The sequence below is a fragment of the Lottia gigantea genome, assembly GCF_000327385.1.
Source record: "Lottia gigantea unplaced genomic scaffold LOTGIsca_127, whole genome shotgun sequence".
Taxonomy (NCBI): Eukaryota; Metazoa; Mollusca; class Gastropoda; family Lottiidae; genus Lottia; species Lottia gigantea.
This window is the reverse complement of record NW_008707370.1, coordinates 627931-654646: the sequence shown is the minus strand read 5'-3', so window position 1 is coordinate 654646 and position 26716 is coordinate 627931. Positions and strand designations below refer to the sequence as shown.

The following is a 26716-nucleotide window of genomic DNA, read 5'->3' as shown; positions in this document are numbered from 1 at the left end:
GAAAAATTTGCAGATCTAATAAGGTTGGCTTAACGCATAACTAGTGGTGCCAATGTAAATTGCTTGAATTTTATGATTGACTCGGTTTCAAGCATCTGCATTATCGTCTGCAGCACATGTCACGCGCTAAACACTCAATCATGTGAATGATGTTATTTCAAAGTACACGTATTTAATAAAAGATATGGTCAATATGACTTTACAGTATTTCACATTTATAACTAAGGAGTGCGTCTTTCACTGCTACTTGCTGCAAGATAGAATATATGCAGTTGACTTTCAGGAAACTAAAAGATAAACAGATATGAGTGGTTAAATAACTGAGTAACTTGGTTTTTCTCCAATATTTAGATACCCACTGTGTGCCAAAGTAGCTGTATGTGCTCCCCATGCGGTAGCCCGACAAATCCAGACCTACGTGATGTATGGATGGGATATCGGTACATTTGAGGACATCGATAAACTGCCTCCTTTTATGTCAGTTGCTCCGACCCACCTTTGGGTCGCTAGTTTTTGAGAATTCTCACCACCATTAAAGAAAAAATTTGTTTAAAGTTGGGTATCTATACAAAGCTGAACCATTAATGAGTTCATCAAGACATTGCCGGTTATTCTACTTTGCCCTTGTGCCAAAGTACGTAAGTTTATCCTACCCCTCGACTATATTGCGGTAACCACCGACGACATAGTATATGTAGGTTCAGCGTTCAAACATCTTATCATGCGTTTCTTTGTTTCTTAACCTATCCATGCGAAGATCTACGATTATGTCTCATTATGGGTAAACTATTTGTGTTTCCGAATGTTCTGCGGGGGGTTTTGACGAAATTGAGATAAAAATTAATCATTGGATAGCAAGTAGCATTCAATGCGTTCTATATGCGCACTAGTGACCAAATTCACATAAATAGGTATTTCTAATGAGCAACTCTGATCAAAGTACTGTCGCTAAACTAGATGAGTAGGGGACACCTCTATATAATCTATTATTACTTGGAAAAAGTATTATGTCCGTTTATTGAAAGTGGAATTACTAGTTAAATCCGCGAAATTAAAAAGGAAGACCGATAGAAGGGCCCATCCAAGTTTACATACTGTTAATCAAATGATGGAATGTAAAAATAAATACACAGAATGGTTATAAGATACATTTTAATCTAACACAATTTATCAAGCTAAAACAATTGCAATAAAATATCGGATAAATCACAAATAACGGCCTGTTGACTAGTATTGATATTTGTTTTTCCTTCACAGAATGTAAAACAATGTTTGAGATGATTTAAAGTAGGAAACTTTGGCACTTACTCATTCTTTAACATCGCAATAAACTACAAATAGCTATTTCCAATATTTATATCAAACACGTAAGTAAATACATAACACATTTTGAGTTCTGATTATTCTACCAGATACAAAATGAAATGTTATCATTCACCAAAACCATCCATTAATAATAAGATCGGAAGTCTTGTTCTAGTGGGTCTATTTGCACTGTTACGGTGTGTATTTTCTTTGTTTCCATCCTTTCCGTACCGTTGTAAGCAGCCAATTGGAGAGCTCCATTCGTGCTGTGCATGGGAAATAGATGGTTTCTCCGTCTCTGCGCCATTTCTATTGTCAGGAATGCTATTGAATGACTTTTTTTAGGGTTAGCTAGGGATGGTCATATGTTGTAAAGTTATGGTGCATTTTTTGAAATAAAATCAATAAGGATATATTTCAAATGTATATATCGAAGTATAAAGGGTCTAATGGAAGACACACGGTGTACGCTGCAGGGATTCAAAAGAGATAATTCCGATCCCGTACCCTGCAGTTTTAAAGCACTCTAAACACAGTACAATTTAACGATGCATAATTAGGTTTGTAGCAAAACCAGGTATTAAACAATGCACTGAAATAAGCAGCAAGCTTTAGTAATCTAGGCTATACATGCATCTAAATATTTGATTTATATATTGCCCCTATACATAACACTAAACAAAACTGTCTTTAGCACTTAGAAACCAATGATGTTGAAAAATAAGTAAGATAGAACACTTTTATGTAAACTTTTGATCATTGAGTACGATAATCTTCAACCATATCAACCTGAAAAGGATGATACGACATATCTAATAACAAATTGGTAAAACATTCGGAGTTGGTGTCAAGCTTAAAGGGGCATTAAAAGGTCTAAATTATCTTCAAATCTTTGAAAACGATACACAAGAACTTATCTGACAGTTTCAACTAAAAAATTCTGCCGTTAATTATTTAACGCCAAAACTATTTAAACGGTTTACGTAAACTTGTCAAGTTCTGTTATGTTTTTGGGATGTGTTACAACACTACATGCGGAATTGAGCAAAATAAACACCTAATTGTAGAAAAATATGTCTAACATGTATTTAGGATTCTTCCAGATCCGGTTTGTCAAATAGCACTATCAAGTTATCTGCTTATCATAAGTATAGCCTATTGTTAACCGTATGGTGAAAGTCAGCCTGCCTCACCAAACAAACAGTTTAAAAGTCTATCTACTCACCACTAAATAGGCGGAGTGAAGACTACAACTTTTCCTGATATCAGCATCACTTAGACCAGTTCCCTCTTCAATTTCTTCTTCAATGGCCAGCATTTCCAACTCAGATTCAACTATCATCCTCTCCATTCGCAACTCCATCAACAAAACTTCCATTTCCGCTTCCATAATAATCCTCTCGTACTCAACATCCTGTAAAGTCCTCTCGAGCTCTACCTCTGCCATGATCTGCTCAAACTCTGCCTCTATCTTGGTCTGCTCGTATCTTGCTTCCATTGCCAAGTACCTTGATCCCGTTATCAAACCAAGAAAATTTGCTGAAGCAAGGTAATCCATTGTTAATTTATAATTTTATTTAGCACGAAAGAGCAATATTGCTAAATTGGTTGTTTGGTTTTGAAAGACAATGCCTTCGACTTTTCTAAAAATATTTTTGAGAATTGTGCTGTTGACGAATGAGCTTGGATAAAAGTTTCAACTTAGTTCGATTTTGCTCATAAAAGATATCCGATACTGCTGATTCTTTGTTTTTATCGGATTGCTTCCATATATGTTCCAGCTTACTTGATATTGCTAATGTGTCTCACAGATCTGATCTTCCTATGTTATGAATCTGTAGGTAGGTAGGTGGGTAGATAGATGACAAGTTCACATTTGCTTCTGTAGGTAGAATCACGATCTTTATATACCCAATTTGATAATCTTCAAATCCTTGTGGCTCTTTGACCGAAATAACTAGAAGCTATAGGTGCCGAAATGAGATGAATGTATCATTGAATTGTGATGTGTGAATGTTTTGTTAAGGATAGCCTGGTGGTTAAAGACCTAGATGTTGTGATAACAGATTGAAAGGGCTGAAGAAAGGGGCGATTTTAGACATCGCCGACAGCTTAGTCTCATGATTGATCTTGTGCCCAGTAAAGCAATACAAATATACTGTACTTAGACACTATTAGCTAAATCCCCTTGGATTAAAAAGGATTATCGTCTAATCTGCAGCATTTCTTGCACAGACGGTATTAGATTGTTACTACGTTTTTATTTGCTCACTGGTATTTTTGCTTAACCTCGTTAACATTTTTTTAATTTTACGGGTTACAAAATTAGAAACTTCGATTATTATGAAAACACAAAACAAGAAGACACGGATACAAGCAAGTTACGATAGAAAAATCAAGAGCCTGCAGCACTTAAAAAGGAACGTCAAAAATTGTAAAAGTAATGCATAAAATTCGTATTAGATACTTAAGAACTTTATATCGTTGATAATGTGTAAATAAAACAAGGTAAAGATATATTTAATCCTTCAATGGCATTTTAAAAGCACAAGTTATAGATAAATCAAACAATTATTATGGATAGATACTTCTAGAATATTTATTACTTTCAACGTTTCAATGTGATCTCACACCGTCATCAGGAATATAATGATACTTCGAGAATATTTATTACATTCAAAGTTTCTATGCGGTTATCATAATATCTTTATATTTTATATACGGTCAAGCTTAGGTAATTCAGTAATGCTTTTTTATGAATTAGAATATGTCGACTTTTTTCTACATAGTGTATAAGCTTGTGATTTCTGTAACCCTTTTGTGCAAAATCGACAATACAAAGAGCGTACCAGCTAACTAGACTTCAAATTACACGAAATATTCGTAATTTACTGAAAAAAAATGTTTGAGGGTTTGTTTGAAGTCCTGGCAGTAGTTCTAAACAATCTTTCGATTAACGTTCATTTTGAGAAATTTTAAACTACTTATTCGACTAAAGATACGTTTCGAACCATTTGTTTCAAAAGTATCTCTTTCAGTGAATCGAACATACGAAATTTTTTCCATTTATTTTGATTTTTGTAGAGCTGTCAAGTAGTGTATATTTCAATGGCCTTGTCTGAACTCCACCAGATGGTACAGACATCTATTGATCGCCAGTTATAGAGATTTCACTCCGTGGACTCTTTAATTCTTCCCGTTACTGTATCAGACATCATTCAAAACAGATATTGTAAAGCTGATAAAGACTTGAAATGTTAAGTCGAGAGGTTGATATCGCACCAGACGCTATTCCACATTTTAAACCTAAGTGCTTTAAGCTTATCTCTTCAAAATAAAACAATGTTTTCAATTTCCTTCAAGGGTAGTAAAGTTCTGTTCGACAGTTAGGTGAACAGACTGGATAGTTTAGCTCTCAAATATTTCAACATTTCATATCGTACGTTGTCGGTATATTTTGTAGGTTTTTTGACATCTCTTGGCAATTAATGGGGTTTTGCGAAGGTTATACTTAAAGTACTAATGCAATCGGGAATTTTTTTCCATGATAGCGGTAAGATTAGCTTACCTTTAGTAGATTTCCAACAACCTGAAACCTATAGTCTTTAAGATAAGTATCTCATCATATCTAGGTTCTCACCAAATCCACAATATGTTTTAAGCAGGAACATCCAAAATGCGTCAATGAAGAGGGGAATTGATGGAAAAGATGTTATCTGGACAGTTTCTTAGTTTTAACCCCGAATATTGAGCCATCTCGACACCCGCATTAAAGAATTTGTACGCATCTTAGAATAATAAAAATCTACAGAACTCGCACGATTCTGCACTAAAAATTGTACAAAAAACGAATTCTGTTAAGCAATTAATTTGGCTAATTCTGATGGAAAATCGGATAATGTGACGTCCTTGCCGTCTTTATTAGCTCAACGTAACGACAGATCGTCGTACGATGTAGGAAAGAAGGGATGAATAAATCATAATGCAGATGCTTCCTCCGTAATATATGTATGATTTTTAACACACTTTTAAGAGATCGGTTTGTGCTCAAAAATATACTTTTCCGAAAGACCTGTATCTGTATGATTTAGAATATACTTTTAAAAAACGTTACACCATGCTTACTCTATTGATTTTCGTAATTTTTGGTAAACGTTATTGTTTTGCTTGTACGGATTTTTTTTTATTAGTAGGCCTACACCATCATGTCGTTATTTACTATTCTGAACAACCAGATTTTAAACGAATATTCTGTTTTGGTAGCATTTTGGTGTTCCTTTGTTTTTTAATTTATGCGCCATTTTTGGAAACTTTAACAACAAACCTTGATAATATTATTTAGAAAGTCTACCGCATTTGACATTCAGCCGAAATCCATCCAAAGTTAATGTTTACAAAACAATTACAAGCGATTTTATCCGACCTAAATTAACTTTAGTGCAATTGAGTAACACCAATAGGGTCAATTCCTAAATTGGTTCAATATTCAACTAAACTGATTGTCATTGGTAAACCAGTGATTCTATAACCTACTGTGTGTTTTATCATTGATTTTGGCTCCATAATCTCTCCGAAAATTGACTCGAGGGCATCAGTTGCTAAATTAAAATCCAAGTCAAATAGATTTAGCTTTCAAACTTATTGTATAGGCAGACTGGTTAATGCAGTTAGAGCCAATTTGAGATTCATGGCAACCGACTGGAGTGGAGCTCTTCAATATCCACGAAATGAATCTATTAATGAAAGAAAATCAACAAGTCCTTGTTGAAAATACAAACCAAGTCTGTAACATTTGTGAGACTATGTAGATGGTTAGGCAAATGATGGATGGTTTGCTGAACATTCTTAAACATATGGTGTTGTCACGTTAGGATCCAACCTGCAGCTGGTAAAATCAACCGCCAGGCTATCAAAATAACAGCTTATTCTTTGTTGAAAATGTAAACCAAGGCAGTTACACTTCTAAAACACATGGTGCTGTTACTTTCTGATCTATCCAAACTGCAACTGGCAAAAAACCCGCCTGGCTATTCAAATTATATAATCACCGGGTTCTTCAATTCAAGCTTTGTTACGCATATTCAGAATGAAAATACGACATCCTTAACTTAAGTAATGGCTATTATATCGTTGGAGGACAATATAAAAATATATTCATACTTCTAGTCTTCAATTGTAGCAATATAGTGCTTGGGTACAACACTTATCGTTTATTTTGATGTTTAAGATGATTTCCACAATTACCGTTGGAAACGATGTTACATTTCAAAGGATTTCGAAATAGACGAACCTATCATTGTTTAATCTGCCCTGCGTCCTACTTCAGTATTGAAACCAACTTTCATGGCTGAACATGAGGCATTATACACCAAGTCACTTTATAATTACGTGTATTCTAAATGTCAAAAAAGAAGTGAAGCGAATTTTCATCTCAGTCCATTCACTGGAATAAATCAAGCATACAGTGGGATGTCTGCAACCTTTCTGAGGGCAAAATTATGGCGTAATATTTCTTTATAAGAAAATAATTAGACATATGAAATCGCTGTCCATATAATAATTTAATAGGATTAAATACGTCTTGCTATCCGATATATGTTCGAGAGTAGGAAGTAAAGTTTCATTGGCTCGAATTTCAACGAAATCTTCCTTGAGTATCTGGTCTTCCACAAGGTTTTTCAATTGTGTCTCAATACTAAAACCTAAAAGAAAATAATAATGATGATAATAACTATTTGTACCCTAAGGCATTTTATATGACGCCGTCATTTGTTACAATAAATTTTTTTACCACATAAACCTAATTACCTAAAACTGCAAGGATAGCTGGCTGAACAAACCCAGTCTGGAAATATTAATCCCAATTCATAAAAAGGAAGCCATGCTTAGAGTTAATTTAAATGAATTTTATGGTAGATGACAAGGTAACGTCCACCTCCAGCTATCCAGTTAACAGATAGCACATATTTATACATCAGTGCCATGCCCCTCATTGAAATATCTGTGTATAAATTTTAAACTTTGTCTCCAGATTATTAAATAGGTTCTAGAAAAGGATATATCTTGGTAAAAACGGGATTGCTGATTTATTTGCAAAGGGTATCGGCATATTACTTTGATACTAACTAATTTAAGCGTTGAAAATTAAATTGACTCATGTTGAACATTGTCATAAGATGGAACGTAAAACTGGATTGCATTTTAAATTGCTATAGAACTAAACCTCTCTCAAAATTGAAGTATACATCAACCTCAAACATCAATTTGATTGAAGTCAACAAAATGGTATTTTGAAAGCGAAACAAGAATTCTTTTTCCATGGTTGAAAATAGTTGAAGACTCGCAAGATTTATGTGTTGAAAATCCTTTTAGTGTCAATTCCTATAGCCTGTAGCACAATGCTAGTTATTGAATATTGGTCTGCCGATGTTTGAAAAGATAACATTAAGACTGTTTGGATGCCTTGGGTTCAGACACTTTCTATAGTCAGATGTGTTTTGCTCGAGTAAATGTCGGATGCCGATAACATGGCATATATTGGTTTAATTTATTATTACATCCTAGATTTTTTTTAATATAAAAATTTATTGCGTTAAACGGGTTATATAGTCGTCTATTATAATATTGGTATCAACAGAAGATAAGAGTTCAATTTCAGCTATCCGTATTCCCTTTCAGATTTAAAACCCGAAAGTAATTACGACACTACCTTACTGTCTAGTGGAACTGGATTGAAACGGTTGTTTATGAAGGTTTTCAAAACAGACGTAATTTTACGTCTTAGTGTTATACCCCCCGGGCTTGTGAGGACGGTCAAACGCTTAGTAGCATGCGTGCAATGAGGGACATTTGTGGTCAGGACAGACGGTATTAGCTTAATGCTTTTCGAGTTTAAACTGCTGATCTCTCTCTTAATATGTCGCAACCAAATCTCTCTATGTCAGTCCCTCCTACCTTCATCACTAGTAAGAAGAAAACCCGTAACTTAATATAAACTAGTGAATTTGCGTTTCTGATTTGCGACACAGTTTCCATTAACTTATTTAATTCTGTATACATTTTATTTCTAAATCTGTAAATACCTCGGAATTAGAAGCAATACATTGCTCTGCATCGGAAAAACTATTTAAATCCCGTGTCTTGTAATTTAAAAAGAATCGCCGTAAAGATTAAAAATACGATTTCAGACAGACCTTAGAATTCACCCTGAATGACATTTTGGACGGTAAAAGCTTAATTGAAATGCATTGAATGAAACGAAGCAGAAATCAGTTGCCATAAAATCAAGATAAAAACGTAAAGAAACTGACATAAAAAGATTTCTAAAAGAGGAAGAATATTGTCCCGGAATTACTCGAAAGTGGTTTCAAATCTTTTCACATATCATTGAAGATGTTTTAAATTGGAGAAGGCGGTGAATAAAGCAGTTTACGTTATTTAGAACTGTTGGTTATTTCCATGTATACACTGTTGTTACATTGTATATTACAGAAGGCTATGTATTTAAAAATTGAATTATTGGTGTATTTTCAATATGGTCGTACATCATTAATATGAAATATAATCTCACAGACTCCAAATAGCTTCATTGAAAAACCTTTTACTTTTCACTTTGAATTGAAAATAAGTTTAGTTGTTACAATATTTCATTTCTGTAAACTACACAAAGAACATTTGCAAATTATAATAATGACCGATCCATGGACAAACAGGACTTAAATAAGAAAGTTTTTCAAAGGTACAGAGAATGTTTGGCACAATGGCAAGGCATGCTCGTCTTTCGCAACAACTGATGTAACTGTAGCTGAGTTTGTTCAATAGAATTACAGCGATTGTACATGACTGTTTGTGTTGTATTAAACATCATTATGCTGAAATTTTGTAGGTAGGTAGGTAGCTGGTAGGTAACATTGTCTGTAGGCTATTAACTTTATGCAAGTCGAAGAACTTTCTTAAATTCGAGATCAGTACAGTGTAACGGAGTGTTGCGGAGTAGTGCACAAACACCCATCAGAAGATACCACTCTGCCACTGCATTTTCAACAAGGCAACTCTTCATAATTAAGTATAAATTCATTGAAAATTAAAGATTTTGTGTAATACCCCCCCCCCCCCCTACCCTCCACCATCTTTTGAATCTTCGGGGTGTATGGCAAGCTCAATCCTCCAGCATCAATGCCGTTGTGCGACTGAATCACTTCATGTCTAGTGTATATTCCTTAATAAATTCCAAACACATTGAAACGGGTTGAGATAGTTTTATTTCATATGTTCTAACACCCACATTAACTGCTGAACCGTCAATCTGAAAAACTGATGATTTGATTAAGGTTTTTTATAATTCTCACATGTTCTGATCCGGAACTAACTAATAAAACTCTCCAGTCACCTATGGTCTTTGTGATGACTTTTTTCTAAGCGGATGTAAGTTAAACAGCTTCGAGTAATTTCCTATTGAAAGCTAAGTTAATCCAATCCATAAGTTAACTGATTAAAAAATATTGCCTTCCACATGAGGTGTCATTTCTAATTATCGCATGATAGCAGTTTTTGATAAACTAGATGATATAGAACGATAAAAACCTGGCCACAATGTAGCCTTCATTTCCTTTCACATAGAAATCGTTCAAAAACTACTTTGATCGCAGAGCAGTTCTAAGGGAGAAATTGTGTGATATTGAATGGGCTACATAAAACATGTTTATTAACCTTTAAGATAATTATTGCTCACTGTGAAACTCGATTGAAATACGGAAAAAGGCAATTCATGTCACAGTTGGGACCAGTACACATATATCGAGCTCTTTCAGTTTTTATTAAATCATTACAAAACTGAGAATAAACGCAAACAAATGGGTGCAATTTTCGGGTTAAATCAAGGCTCAGTCTTTTTTAAATTGCTGTTTACATGGAAGCAGATTTACGTCAATAATAATTTGTCTTTTCCATTTACTGCATAACATTCGTGGCCCAGTGCTGGCATACAGTTTCCTTTTTATAAGAAAATAATTGTCAAGTTCTTTGTCAAACAAGTGCAATCTTATTAAAACCAGAGTAAGCAATTTGCAATCTTCATGATTAGCAAAGCAATTATCAAGCATCACAGTTAGTCAAACGTTTGAAAAGCTTCCTAGTTAAGCTTTTATAAGTAAGAATATGATACGCGACTTCAGTTTAGTAGAAGCTGCATAATTTGTTATAAGTTTTATTGGAATGGTGCAAATACAAAATATTGATATCACAAGTTCAAACAACAATATAACAAAGATTAACAAAAACACAATGGTAAATAACAAAAAGCAATATTAACCAAGAAGCAATATTGACAGAAAAAGAAATGATTAATACCTGACAATTATACAAATCAGTAGTGGTTATATGGTTTTTGTTAATTTATCTCATATCTATCGATACTTTCTGGTTGATTTGGTGTACTTGGATGATACATGCATATGATTCTTCCATATCTCAGATTACAAGTGTAAGCACTAATCGATTGAACTGTAGCAAGAATCGTGTTAGTGGGACAAAGCAGCTATGCGATTCTTTCAATCCAACGCAACCAGATAGTAGACCTCGTGTAAAAATGGTCATTTGAATAGAAGTTTCACTAGGAAGTTATACCAGTAAAGATAGACCGAAACGTTTCAAATCGGTGTATTCAGTGATGTCAAAAGTCATATTTCATTCGTTCCAAAAACACTCACTCGTCATTACTTTACTAATTGGATAATGTGTCGTTAAGATTCCAAGGACTGAAACAGACCAATTGTGTGTATGCCAGTAGTTCATAAAACTCATCTATACAAAGACGAAACAAATCAACTTAATACAGCAAACTGAAATGAAAAGCGTACAAAAGTAGAATACTTGTCCACTTAGGTAGAAGTCCTCTAACTTTATTGGTTTTCAACGAAGACAACTCACTCCAGAGCGACTTCCAGAACTTCAATTGGAACAAGCAAAGGAGTAGCATCAGGTGTATCATCATTTATATCAAAAGTCCAAAGCATTTTGATGGCAATAGTCACTGTTTTGGTATGTTTATGGTCTCTCCACAAAGTTTCTACTGTTATCAGCCACCTCCTCTTGAAGCGACATCGTAAAAGACTAAAACTCTGGACATAAATAGCGTCAGCAGTATCTTCAACTCTGTGGAATGTGAAGATAAAGAACCCAATAGCACACATTGAATAGTATGAAGGTTGAGGGAAATAATATTCTGGCCATAAGGTCTATGTCACTAACAGAATTGGTCGCTCCAGGTTTTACACTATTCACTCGATGTAAGCGGAAATCCGAATTTCCAGAAAGGCATCTCCACAACATCTGGTAACATCCAATCTTCCTGTACCCCTGATGTTCTAGATCGACATGAGCATTGTTCAACAGAAGAGTTTCACGCTCTCTCTCGTGTTCTTGCTCTGATATTATTATCTTCCTCGGTGGTGGAAATGCAGGGATCTGAAGAAAAAAAATTGATAGTTGTTTACGAATGGATGCTAAGTATTGCTTGTACTTCAATACAACGATTGTCGCTTGATAAACACCAGTAGTGCCTTACATTGTTAAATGATTCAAATTTGTGTGAAGCATAAAATCAGAACCTGGCCTAAATAAAGATACCTCAAAACATTAAAAGCTGGTATCAGCTGATGGGTGGGTATACCCTATCTTGCACCAAAATTAGCATCTCCATCTCGATGAGCTGACAAAACTTAACCACAACCTAATGTGACTAAGATAAAAGGCGGAAACTACCTTCTCCCAAATATTTCTTTAAAAAGATATCTAACCTCATCTTCTTCTTCGTCACCACCTTCAACTGGCATCACTTTGGTAAAGTAGTTGACAGCAGCATATTGTATAAGAGCCGCCATGTCGTACACAAGGCATACATTTAGGAAGACGTCTATTGCCGTGGCATAAGGGACTCTAGGAAGACCTTCACGAACAGACATACCAATTTGAGCAGTGCTTAAAATAGTTGTTACACCTGTAAATATATAAATGCATACTTTTGATGTCCTTGTTATGTTATTTCGATCACTATCTTAAGTGTTTATTCGCATTTCTCTTCGTGTAGCTCTTAAGGTTAAAAAGATTGTAAACATTTTTTTTATGAGTATGGGGGATACTGATAACATCATTTCAATTTTAAATAAGACGTCTACGGTTCTGAAATCCACTAAAACAAAGCGTTTTATGACCTAGCTATCGCTCACATTCAAAAGATATTATCGTCATCTTTTGCGATAGTTGCGTCATATAGGTTATGATTTATTAATAATTACAGACATTTGACCAGACAACCTTTTAATATTTTGGATCCTATGACCAGTCCATTCATGACAGTAACCCATCCCAGATTATCTGAACCATTAGCAGATAGATCGATTGGTTTAATGATTGTTGATCGAGATCAAAATCCACGACAACCCCCCCAGTTTACTTGAAGGTTAAGTCAAACCTTTTAATTTTCTTTCTTCTTTTTTTGCATGCTATATCTGTGTAAGTCTGGTTTGGGATGAAATATCGTATTAAGCTGTCAGCAAGAATTAAAATATTATTGAAGTATAATTGAACAAGTCTCCTTGCAGCAATTATAGAAAATATCAACCCACGAAAGAGCTGTAAACCACGATCAATTATCAATGAATAGCTTTTTGCAATAAAATGTCTACTTAACATCTTTTAATTCGTGCCATTATATTTAAATTAATCTTAAAAATACTTTTAGCTTTAAGGGAAACCATGACTTCCCACTCGTTTCACAGATACGAATAGAATTTTTTCTCTTTAATTTTTAGAAATAAAGTTTGAAATATATCGGAAATTGACAGTATAAGCTACTGTCGGTGCAATAGAACGACATTTTTATTTTTATTGCTCGGGAAACAAAAAGCTTTAAGGTTTGTAAAGAAGATTTTTACTCTTTTTTAGTCGAAGAGCCCTGTGTTATAAAGCGTGATATGCGATTAGTGAAGTTATCCAGGAACCACAGACGTCTGATTGAAAATTGGAATGATTTATATCCATGACATCGGTGTCCCCGATACACATAAAAATTTGCTGCAAAATGTCAATATGTGATCACAGTACTGCAGTGTCGTTGTCATAAGTCTAATAAATAGCAACAAAATATAACGTGCAGATCCAAATAATATTATTACGTTTGTCTTTTAAAGGGACAGGCTCAACACCCGTTTGACCAATCGTACGTTAGTCTCAGAGACTGGATTTTTTTTAGCTAAGCTATTCAGTAAAAGTGTTCACATCTCACCGTAGAAATTTGAGCCTCCAAATCCATGTGTATCCAGACATATTTGCGCTGGAAAGTTCAAATGACGATATTTTCTTGCGACTCCGCCATATAGAAAAGAAGTCATATAAAATTTCTAGTATAAGGTATTTTGACGGGAGTATACAATTTTCGTGCAGCACTTCTGAAGTCTATTTACATAATATTCAACCCACGAAAATGGCGAAACATGGCATTTAATTGTATCTCAGTATCTATTACATAGAAAACAATCTTTAGGTCAAGGCGACCAGAGTGTCGTATTATAGCAATATTATCAATAAGATGTCATACAATGTCATAATGCCCAGCGACCATTCGTCTTAGTATGAAATAAATTGGTACTTAATGTCACAACATAGTGAACTTAACATGCCTGAAGATACTGATAAAAATAATCACGATTTCAAAAGATCTCATATTGAGCTCTCAGCAGCTTTTAAAGATATTTTTGAAATATAATTGCAAAGTCTGCTTGTAGCAATTATGGAAAGCTGTAATACACGAGCAATTATATATACCAAGCTTTTTGCTCAATTGTCTATATGACATCATTTATGTCGTGCGATGATATTGATATGAAGAGTGATTTTAGCTTTCAGAGAGACCCCGTCTTTCCAATGGTGTCACTAAATGACAAATGAAGTACTGTGCTCAACACGAACTTCTTAATTATCTATATTTCAAGCCAACAATAATTCTCGAATATCTTAGAAAGCTACTTCCGTTACCCTGGTGCACTATGTCCAACTTCAAGCAATTTTTATATCAACCAATAAAGGAAGTTGTGTCGTTGAAGTGTCCACTGTTTTTCTTCGTTAGAAATATTTCAAAAGCGATATAGTACACTTAATCGTTTTATTTCGTCGCTGTCACACTTTCTACAGACATTCGTAAGGTGTGGGTAATTACATCGAGATCTACTGATTGCTATAATTTTACGAATGTGGTTTCTTTTTAACTCATTTGGTTATAGAATTTCTTCAATGTATACTTCGTATTTCAAAAGAAATATCAAAATTGTACTTCTCTGTACCTAATTTGGTAAACAGCATACAGAAGGTAATGGGCAACAGTTTGCTAGAAGCACGTAAATCATTTCATTTCCACTGTCAGATAGATCCGGGACTTTTAGTTACCTTTTAGTTCTACTTTCATAGAACGAGAAGATGGATTTTAAACGTGTACACTCCGTAACACACTGCGGTTCAGAGATGTGAACCTATTGCCATTGGAATCATCATCTTCTCAATGGTCAAGCTATAACGATCTTCATCTTTCACCATGACTGCAATAACCACCTTTTTTGTATAACGGAAGTTTCTAAATGCAGCTATTGGGTTGGATTGTGCGTTAACGAATACAGCCAATCAGAAACTTGGACAGAAAGTCTGTAAACAAAAAGCCATAATGATAACAGTTTATGGCTACAGTTGCTGGCGTACAATTCGATCAAATCGCTGCTCTCTGCTATTTACCAGTGGCGGGTTTACTCTTTCGAAACATCTGATGGTGCTTCTCTTTGGAGAAGTCCACTGCTACAACTTTTACTCAAGCCCGATTTTGCCATTCTTTGGATGAGATTTTCGATTTATGAAATTGTCTCGCTTGTGCGGATTTTTATTGGCTATTGCAGTCAAAGTAAGAGAGCAAGTTCGCAATAGCTTGATGTGAAGATGTGGAATCATAGGCAATCACTATCCTACATACTTAAGACATTGAGCTGTTGTCATACAGCAATTTTTCTATTACACAGAACGGAAGATGAAGATCACTTATTACATTGATTGGCATCGCTTTTTACAATTTCTTAACAATTGATACTAGGAAGTGTAAACACTTCCAACTTGATCTGCCCTCGATATCGACAAGATGAAAATAATGAGTATGACACAATAATAAGAGCATCAGAAACCTCGAGGCATAGTTTTTATGTGACCTACTTTTCGATCCCTTTTTTTTCTTGTCAAATGACAGTGTTATATCAATTATGAAAAAGGTATTGACTCAACATGAAATTGAAGGGTTTTAGCATCACTTGTACAAGAGTGGTTGTTAAGATAAACTGATGAATTCTTACGGTCTTTTAGGCCACCAATTATTTTCTTATACGTTTCATACACTACATATTATAGTTTTGTCGTATAATGTTGTGTATAAGAAAATTGAAGCTTGCAATCCATTGTTCGTTGTTTGCAGCATTATATATTTGATACATCGAATGGCCTACTGTGCTGATGTTTCAACACTTTTACCCGGAAGATATTTTGAACCTCACATGCACATGTTAATGACATTATGCATATTGGTTGACAACCTCAAGCTCCCAAGGCAAGTTGTTCTTTTCGACATGTAACCATAAATACGTGCTCATCATTTGATAAACCAACGTCAGTATGCAATCATGCAAATTACATTTCATGTTGAACAACTGGGTTATGGTCAGGTGTGAATTAAGTCCTCGGTCACCCACAAAATTTGATGGGAATATCGATATGATTGCTTCGACAAAAAAAACGCATTGGAATCTTTAAAACACATTCTTATAAAGAATAATTATGGCATTCCATACAAGTATTTGCCAAAAACACAATTCTAAAACCAGAACTACCAATGTCATATTTTTATTGTTTGCACTCTAAAGCTCTTTATATTCTTTTCACCTCAACTTTTTTCTTCTGACAAAACATTGAGCATCCCTGGCAAGTATTTGCTATAAACACAACTGTAAATCTAGAACTACCAATGTCATATTAATTATTTGTGCTTTAAAGCTCTTTATATTCGTTTCATCTCAGACAACACGATGAGTAAACGAAACCAGAGGAGTGCTAAATTCTGTACACATTTGTAAATTGATCAATTTGTGCGGATCGAGAATATTTCTATGAAATAATAAAAGAAAGACTGAAGAGTGAGTTGTTCAGAGAGTAAATGTAAATGGAGAAACCGTAGGGGAGAGTGGGGAAACACTAGGAAAGCGGTTTTTCTATTACTGAAATAGATCGTACAGAGCTTCGCTTGTCATTATATTCTGATAGACTCATCAAATTCATTTAGTATCAAGCAGTGTGATGTGATAATGAGGTTTCCTGTTGAGAAAAACAGAACATCCTTTTATTTTTTTTCATATCATTTCTATAAAACGGGATTTTTTCCTACACTTTTTTCCGAAGTTACTGCCAATTTACTATTTGAATCCTTTTAGGCCAGTAGTCAATCGCAGGAAAATAAATTCTTCCCAAAGGCATTTTTAAGTCAAGTCCAGACAAGATCATGTCTACGAGTTACGACGTTTCTTTCGGACACTATTGTAATCGTATGCCAACCTTACGTATTGCTACAATCCGGGGTTCAACTCAACAGCCTTGCACCTGCATATTGACAAGCTTCAGTTTCTTTGGCAAACATTCCTGAGATTTTTTTTGATTTTTGTATTTACTGAATAAACATATTGTTATTTCTTATTCCTGAGATTCAAAGGAATTTTTGGTATTTATCGGGTGACATTGATACTTAGTAATGAATATACAGAATTAACCAAGCATAGTTTTAAAAAAAAGAATCAGGCAATGACGTTTTTTGTCTGGGAATGTTTTGTTCTCTTCTCAACATACAAATTAAATATCCAAGATTCTTACAAGTTAATTACCGAGACGCCTCATTTAAACCAACGTGGTTAAATCATGGTTTGTCGACGCAGTCTGTTATTTAGAAAACCATACATTGGGAGACAAAATCAAAATAAAGTAAGACGTAATTTCTCAATTGAAAAACCGAATTCTTTGAAAATGTTCACGTTGTAACCTTAAGGACATACAAAAAGTATATGAAGTCAATTACAAACAACTACTGGACCAGTCTTAAATCGGACCTTCGAACCCGAATTACTGAAAAGGAGAATTAACTTTTGATGATACTTCATTGTACGATTTATAACCATGTGCCTTAAACGCTAGGCAAGGTCATTGAAAGAAAACTTACCAAGTAGTACCCTTGCAGGAGCAGCGTCTCTGTTGATCCAAAAAGAGATCCACGATAAACTGACGATCAGGTAACAAGGAAGGAATGTCTGCAGGATGAAAAATCCCAAATTTCTATGCATGTGAATTTGTACTTCTAGGACAGATTGTGGACCTGAAATAAATAGAAAAGATTAAAATTGTACTTTCACTAAAATGGAATCATCTCGAGCACAAAGCATGAACTCTACGAGAAGCTATAATTCACAGGCAGAACATAAGTAGCGCGACTAGTTTTTGGATGAAAAGGAATCTTACACCTGTATATCTTTAACCAAACTTAAGGCATGGACATTGTTACTGTATTACCCCTCCCCTTTTTCATATTGTCTGGCCGAGGATAACACATAATAATCACTAGACCGTTTTACTGGGATTATCGGGCTTTTATGCAATTGATAGGTCACCTGTTGCAATGGTTCGCGTTACAACAGATCACAGACAGATCACATTTATTTCTATTATGTCCCACAGTCGTAACACGCGGTATCACAATGATGCTTTCCAAAGACTAGACCTTTTACAATCTCCGATTGTATAAATGTAAAAGTTCATTAGCTGCTCTACCAATATTTCGTCAATATGTTGTTAAGTTTTGCGGTTCGGTTCGTTACTACTTGGTTTATTTAATATTATCTACAACCGTTCAGACAAGAAACCTTAAAAGTCAATAAAAGAGGTATAATATTGCTTACCATGCGTTGTCATCCTAGTTACATTGAAAGTATCTACCCAACCGACTTCGTAAGTTGCCATGGTTAATCCTTCCGGCATATCTACATTTGGGGCATTGGGATTCCAGTAATATATTAAATCAGACGTTGTGTAACCATCTGCAAAGAATATTTAAAAAAAAATGATAGATATGTGCGATCTCCGAGCTGTCGTGGGATGTACACTGATGTACTATTTCAACTATCAGGCATTGCTGCATTAGCAGTTAAGAAAGGTATACCTATGTATTTTGTAGTTATGATGGACAGTTATATCAAATCACACTGGGCATTTTGATTTAAGCTCCACGTGAACTCTACTTTAAACAGATTCATCGCAGCATGTTTTATATCATAGGGAATCCAATGTAGGGTAAGTACATTTGCATGTGTAGAGGATGAAAAAGTTTCTACGTCTTCGAGAGATCTCTAGGCAATATGATCTAATTTGATCAAAAGAATGGCGTTAAGAACAGCGATAAAGGTCAGCGTTTTATTCACTTCACAGAAAATAGCCCTTTAGATCAAGGTCGAAAGGAAAACTGATTATCTTCTCGTTTTATTAACTGAATTGTCAATCTGAGTACTCATACGATAAACTTAACGTCATTATCGATGCTAATTCTACTTACAACTAGCGATATAGAGTGGACATGACGCTTTATCCATGGGAAATCTTGACAACATCAATGGACAGCGAGCTCGAACCGTCAATCTACAAAATTAATGATATAGAAAGATAACTGAATTGGGGATAATGTAGGTTCTTTTAGATAAAGATTATCATATCTGTTGATTTGGTAAAATAATTGCCAGAGATAATCATATTTGTTGATTTGGTAGAAATTGTCTGAAATATTTCCGGTTGCCTTATAATTACATGTACAACATATATCTAGTCAAATCTTATCTGAATTTGAATTGAAATTATTCTGAGAAGATTTTTGATATTTTCTACGACGTTTACGCACAATCTTATTGTATTTAGCTTCCTGTTCATTTGATTGGTTATCCACTAGCTAAGTGGGACCCCATGGAATTTATTGGACCCTCGAATTATGCTGACTTTCAAGCGTTATTTGGATGTCGCGTTTCAAGACCTTTTATTCATTCGATTTACCCTTACATTCCAATTATAATTGGTAACACCATGAATCAGAATCTCGCTGCAAAAATTGCAAAATCATAAAAATATCAGGTGAAATACGAATATGAAATTACATCTTCACAATTAATAAGCCTATAAACTTGGTGCCTCGTGGAAATTTTGCTATTTAGCTATTCCTGGCCTTGGCCTTTCAGATAAAATTTACATTACTTTATATGATAAAGAGAGAAGCGATATCAATTAATCTTTCCATTTATAAGAGATTATCTGTTAAAGCTTCTATTCGACATTTATGTAGATTTGTTTCCGATAATAATAGTAACTAATGCGATATCATTCAGTGAATTTATTACAAACTACTTATCAGATTTCATACAGACAACTGATAATAAAGTGAAAGTGAGGATACTATATAACTCCATTAAAGGGAGACGTTCGCCATTTTGTGATGTTGATTTCGGTTTGAATATTTGTAAATAGTCTTCAGAAGTACTTGAAATGTACGAAAATACTTCAAAGTAGGAATCTGACGATTTCGATCTATATCTTTTCTCTAACTGTCAGATACTTTTGGACACACATAGATTTGAACGCTCAAATTTCGACGGCGAACTTTGAATACTATATCGATTAGCTTAGCTACAAAATTTTTAGATTGAAATATGCATATCAAAACAGCAATAAAGGAGTCAAAAAGGTGTAAAGTACCACCACACAATCTTTAAAATTTCGTTAGCTTCAAATGACTGAAGTACTTGTATTCTTACAATAATTTTGCCTTGATAATAGATTAATTTTTGTAAGTTTACATCGAAAAAAAAAAACACACTTCCCTCCCAGAAATTTCAATAAAATATGTACCGAATTTTGACCAAAATTCTTCCTCTGTAAAACAAATTTCAAAGAGATAATGTGTGCTCATGTTTATATTTTGATCAACACAAAACATTTCAAGACTAATGGTATTAATTTGAGGCTGATATTCCAATTCCCATAAACTTTATCGGTAAAATTCGATTCGACGTGCTTTTATAGTAGACATAATATAAATCAGAATTGGTTTATGCTAGATTAATGTTTAAGGCTTCCAAGGAAAGCACATGGGTATTGTGATTTTATATCTAGTTGCTGGTAGTTGTTTATTTAGTTCTATTAGGAATGACGTGATATCATTATTATTAAACCGATTATAACAAGTATTGTGTTTTTTATTATTTAAATGATGAAGATACATAGATATTAATGTAAAATTACAACGATAATAGAAATCCATCTGAATATCTATTTAAGAGGGTCCCAGATGGGAAAGGTGATTTGTATCTTGGATTTAACAACTGAATTCTTTCAAGCACATCAGAGCCGTAAAAGTTTCGCATTACTCAAATAATTGCTAAAATTTAAAAGAAATTTACTTTAGAATGCAAATAGAACTCTAATAAATTTAAGTTTTTCTCTGATAACAGAGACACAATCATGTGTTACTTTTTCTAGATATATTAAGTAAAATTGGCCTTGCTACTGGTAGATTTGAAAACTTCTTTACATGACTGCTAGCAACTGGCCATACCACAATGAAGCTAACGACGTCAGCTATTCTTGTTCCATTTAGTACGAAAAAATTGATCTGGTCGCCAACCTGAACGGTCGGAATCTGCAAGCGTTAATCCTCGTTCAATTCTGTATGTGATGGAAAAAATTAGACAATGACTGATCACTACAGGGTGAAGAAACTGATGACGAGTTGTTGTCAGTGGCACGTGTTCAATTGTGTACGATAAATTTAATCTGGTCGGCAACCTGAACGATCGGAATCCGCAAGCGCATCAATCCACGTTCAATTCTTTACGAAATGAAAATAAGTAGACAATGACTGATCACTATTAGGTGAAAGAAAAAAATGACGACTGAAAAACCCGTTGCCGTCAGTTGCTCTTCTTCTATCTTGTACGAAAATTTGAGCTGTTTGTCGACCCGACGGTCGGAAACTGCAAGCGTTAATCTGGTCACTATTATGGGTTTGCCACGTTCCCTTTTAACCCAGGGCCTCGGCTTTAAAGACAGTTAAAACATACCTTCTTGACATATACAACCTCCCATCATGTCTGATCCTTACAAAAGCATTGGGTACAGTAATATTGTGTGCCTTGCTGTTTTTACCATTGATGAAATAAGTATCTGGCTTCCAAATGGACTTCAGGACCTTATTACTCAATGTAAATTCTGTGAAGTTGTCAATGGTGAATTTCAAACGATCGTCATACCAACGTTGTCTGAGATAGATCTGCATGGAGTAGGCCTGAAACATAATGGTTATTGATATTTTTGTAAAATTTATTCAAGAAAATATCCTTTTTAGGTCTTGTAAAATGAAGCTCATTACATATGGTAAATACCCACTTTCATGTAACATGTATGATAATTGTACAAGCAAATACGTAATACAAGTTGCATTATATATCTAAATCTCAATTCCCAACGCGAAATATTTTAAGCCATATTTCTTGAATCTATTTGCTGTGTGGAATTTGATCAAAAAGCACTTAGTTACTACAGAAAATCTGGAATAATCAGATTTCCCCTAAGATTTGTGCTTTTTTCGTTTTGGATTAAGTGGCTTTCGGGCATAAAAAATATATAATTCTCTTGTCAAGGTATTTTTTTCTACTGGTGCTCTATTTCCTGCTACATGGCGAATCCTGCCTTTTTATTTATATTCTTCCTTTATTCTTTGGTGGAAATAACAAAAAGTTGTGTGGCTACAAGGGTATCAGTGTTGGATACTCGAAACTTCAATCTGCACCATTCTGTCTTTTCATTCATTTGATGCATAATGTAATTTAGTCCGATGTATTTGGTATCGACCATCGATCCGAATGGTGCATGCTTTTAAAATGATGGATAAAAATGAATATTCGCCGGGTCCCATGTCATAAGAACCGTTAATTTCTCATATTAAAAGGTCCTCATTTATTTTTTAACCAAATTGAAGCACGTTTGACAATTTGCACCTTCTATTGAGCACATAACCTAGTTAGCTCTACCGCCTTCTTTTTCTAAATTGTTAATTCACAGAGAAGAGGTTACTGGCATCAGGTAACATTGGCAGAACGACATGGTAATTTCCTCAGAATAATGAACAGTTATATACAGTTATTACACAGTAATGACTTGCGATAGCAGTATCAATATCACCTATTAATCCTGTAATACCATCTTTTGTATCTCTGGCACTTCTAATTATTTCACGTTTTAGGGCATAACACCATACTAACGGAAGTGGTATTACGTCCACTTTCTTAATCATATGTTTTATTAATTTACTTATAAAGATGAGACCGTCATAAGCCTTTTTTCGCTATATCTACCTTCATTTTGCCTGGCTAATCATGTGATGTGAAGGATTATATTCGTTGTCCAAAAACCTGGCAATATTTATAAGATAAAGTCCGAGGTTCGATGGCACTTGATATTGATTTTTAATCTGCTTTCATCTTATCCCACTTTACATCATAACAAATTCCCTTTAAAGCATGAAATGTTGGACCTTGTGTGATCATTTGATTTAGGGTTTCGTCGTTCGTCAAAGATTTTCGTATAAAAAAAATCTTATAAGATTTTAAAGATAAGGTCCAATTTCCATGGAGTTCAGATTTTTTTTAATCTGGTTTCCATGGATCCGACTTAAATCAGATTCAGATTGGTTTCTCCAAGTAAATTATTGGACCTTGTGTGACCATTCGAAGGATATCATCAATTATTTAAAACATCTGAATAAATAGCCGCATTACAAATCCCATCCCCTTGTAATATTCATGTTAAGGGAATCTTACTTAATTAGTTCGAACAAGCATCAATAAATCATATCTTTTAACTATTGGGCTTCGTTGATAGTTAAAGCTTTTATCGCTTATTTATACCAACCATAAGGCTACAATATTATTTGTGAGACCTTCAAGCAAATAACGTCCAAGTTCAAGAATCGTGTCGTTTACAGGATCAGTTATTTGTTGTTGACTGTTTTTGGTCATGGTGTGTACGAACGCTTTTTTTTTAAGGAGATCCCCCATGCCGCTACACGTTTTTTTTTTTTTAAACACAGGGTTTTCTCTTCTATTATGCACGTAACCCATATTTCACTCCCAAGTCCAGCGGCTGTTAACCATTTTCATTCTACCCCTTTCAGGATCCTTGATCGATTGCATTACCCCCGTCCCCTATAAATCCTTACTATTTCGTAATTTTAGGATATCCCTGCAGACTTAATAGAACGACATAAATTATAAGCGTCCAAATTTATGCTAGAATTGGTGTATGGCTTCAGAGAAGATATTATTTCAGCAGCCATGTTTTGGGCCCATCACTCCTATTGGAAACGTCTTACCCAGCCTGTAGTCACCAAATTCTATTCTACCACACCATTAGCGGAACCAAGACGAGAGTTACCATATGTTTACAGAATTACCCCAAAGTTGAACACCCCTGTCCTAGTCAATACGATGTCAGTCAGTTACTGTGTTTGTTTGGTCAATTTAGAACATCAGGTCTGCATTACGTCCTAATAACATTATTTTATACTAAGAATGATGAAACACATCGATTTACACAGTAATTTAAACAGTGTGAAATATGACTGTAATTATGTCTATAATGCTCGGTATTACAATCTTATAGAATTCCTGTCAACAATGATTTATAGTGTACCGAGATTGCAGCTCAAAGGTTAACCTCTCACAGTGTCGTATTGCTCCCATCCGCTATTTATACATGTCCTTTTGATGGATGATATTCAAATCATTCAATTTTTCTATTATCATTGTTGCACTTCCTCTTTTAAAGTATTTTACCTAGCAGGATATCTTTTGAGTTTTCCGGAACACCTGATGTAACTCTGCTACAGGGTTCTTCCAAATCTCATCCCTTATAGAGAGCCCCGTAGCTAATTATGAGTATTTGATAATAATTCTTATCAAGGTCCTAATTTCGAATTTACTTTGTCGGTCTTGGCAATGAGAAAATTGACGATTCAAGGCCACCAGGTTTTCATACGCCGAGCAAGATTAAAACCTTTGTCCAGCGTAACCAGGCAAATAGCTTTAAAAGAGAGTACACAAAAGATAAGTCATACGGGAATTGAGGGAAAACAGTCACAAAACCTTCCATTATGATACTATAATCGAACCTCCTATCATAACCAGACCAATATTTATTAGTATCCATCCTAGAGCAGTATCAATGTGTAAGGATGCCAAAAGCGAGTTTAATCACGAGTGTCGGTTTCTGTCATTTCCATATTCTGCGTTTGCGCTTGAAGACAAACATAAGCAGTTTTCTAACTTTTACATGTGTCCACACGTCAGTCGCATTTGTGATCCTAAATTGACACCCTTCCGATTCTTAGTCTGTTGATGAAGCTTCAAAGATGAGGTGGTCAAAATCCATTTTTGGTACGATATTTTGGGTCAATAAAACCTTTTTTTCGGACTCAGCACTTCCTTGCGAATCACCCAATGTGCTTTAAAGCTAATTCTGAACACTTTGGTTTTATGCTCCAGAAAGAAAAAACATCACGATTTCATAACGACTTGCAAAATCGCCGAGGACTTTTAAAGTAAAAGAAATAATAAATCGCGGGTTGAAGCTTTGTAAAGCTCAGATTTGACACTAGTTTGTGTGTAAATTTCATCTACTAATCTGTTTATGTCAGATTTTAAGTCTGTTAATCCTGGACATCAGATATCGGGAAATTAGATTTATGCAAACAGAAGTTTTAAGTGTCCCGATGCACACATAAACTTGCGTCAAATGTGGAATTGCGAAAAACAGAACGGCAATAATAATGATTCCTGAACATTTCCTACATAGGAAAGGTAAACCTACCATTTCACTCTCAGTGATCGGTCCCATACTTCTGATAGCAAAATCTGTAGATATACGTACTGGTTCACCTAGAATGAATCACCATTTTTTTAGCCATTAGCTGTGCGAAAGGGAAGCCGCATACACAACTATAACATGTCTGTTAAATATGTGAAGGGCAATAACAATAAACTATTCATTGAACTCTTGTCCAACCAACTGTAGGTTTGGTAAATATAAATATGCTTTCCGTCATGGAACACTGTAGATCACTGTGCTGAGCTAAGGTCAAGCTGTCCAAATCTCGATGTCGGAGCTAAAACTTGTTTCAGTCGAAATCAAACACATCACCGATGTAATTTGGAACAGCAATAGTTAGTTTAAATGATCAGGTGTTTACTTAGGAACCTGCCCTCGTAAATTCATTCATTTAAAGATATTTTCTTAACTTTCTTTCATGACGATGTTTCACAATCAAACAGAACAAATCAAAGATTTACCTCCATAACCAGGCGTAACATGTTTGCTGTAATTTTCAAGTAATTTATCTAGTAATCTACTAACTTGCTCTCTTTTAAAATTTTCTTCACCATGAGTTATTCTGCAAAATATAAAGTAAGACAATTTTTTATAGTCCTTTGAAATTAATATATCATATATAATTTCTTAATTTGGTGGCGCATAAGTAAAGAGAATGCATTAGGTGAATTTCTCTGCAAGATCTTTGGACACTCATTTTAAATTTCAGTCAAACGTCTTTGGTTCCTGCAATTCAAAAAATAATAAATGGTTGATGACCCCAACCTCTTCATTTTAGTGTAATTGGAGGATTCACAGACGCCTGATTGAATACTAGAATGGTGTAAATTGGTGCTAACACATAATTTTTTTAGAAAACTTCTTTACAATCCCTTTAAGTATAACTTTGGAAATTTAATAATTACCCATATTGTAGATTTAAGAAAACGATTTAAGATATTGAGTCAAGATATGTATTTTATATTCAGATTCAATATTGAAAATAGTTGGATTTATCTCGAGAAATCTGGTTTTTCGTTCAAAGGGATTTTTAATACGTTTGTAAATGAGATTTTATTGCAAATGAAAAGCAATATGGGAGATATGAAGATACAGTATCGGATCGTTTGGTAAGATCGTAAACGATAATCAAGTTAAACTACATTTATTATTCTTTATATTTACTACCAATATCAATCCAATCACAAAAGGGAACAATTATTCAGATGTGCTGATTAAGTATGCATAGAATCTGGAATTTATTTTTTGTGGCAAATTTGAAAACAGATATGAATATACAGTATCGGATCGTTTGGTAAGATCGTAAACGATAATCAAGTTAACTTTTATTATTTTATTTTATTTTTATTTTATTTATTATTCTTTGTAATAT

At 34.4% G+C, this 26716-nt stretch overlaps 2 protein-coding genes across 2 annotated transcripts; both read right to left on the bottom strand.

Moving 5' to 3' along the window:
- Positions 1-221: 221 nt before the first annotated feature.
- LOTGIDRAFT_172145 (hypothetical protein) lies at positions 222-2863 on the bottom strand (the record flags this gene model as incomplete). Its single annotated transcript, XM_009048721.1, has 2 exons — positions 222-287; positions 2531-2863. The coding sequence occupies 2 exons, from the start codon at positions 2861-2863 to the stop codon at positions 222-224; spliced, it is 399 nt and encodes a 132-aa protein (XP_009046969.1).
- An 8588-nt stretch (positions 2864-11451) lies between these two features.
- Positions 11452-25869, bottom strand: LOTGIDRAFT_138508 (hypothetical protein; the record flags this gene model as incomplete). The annotated part of the gene is made up of 8 exons (XM_009048720.1): positions 11452-11742; positions 12102-12301; positions 17591-17743; positions 18324-18461; positions 18974-19056; positions 21522-21745; positions 25327-25385; positions 25791-25869. Coding segments are annotated over 8 exons (1227 nt in total), but the record flags the coding sequence as incomplete, so codon positions are not given.
- Positions 25870-26716: the final 847 nt, after the last annotated feature.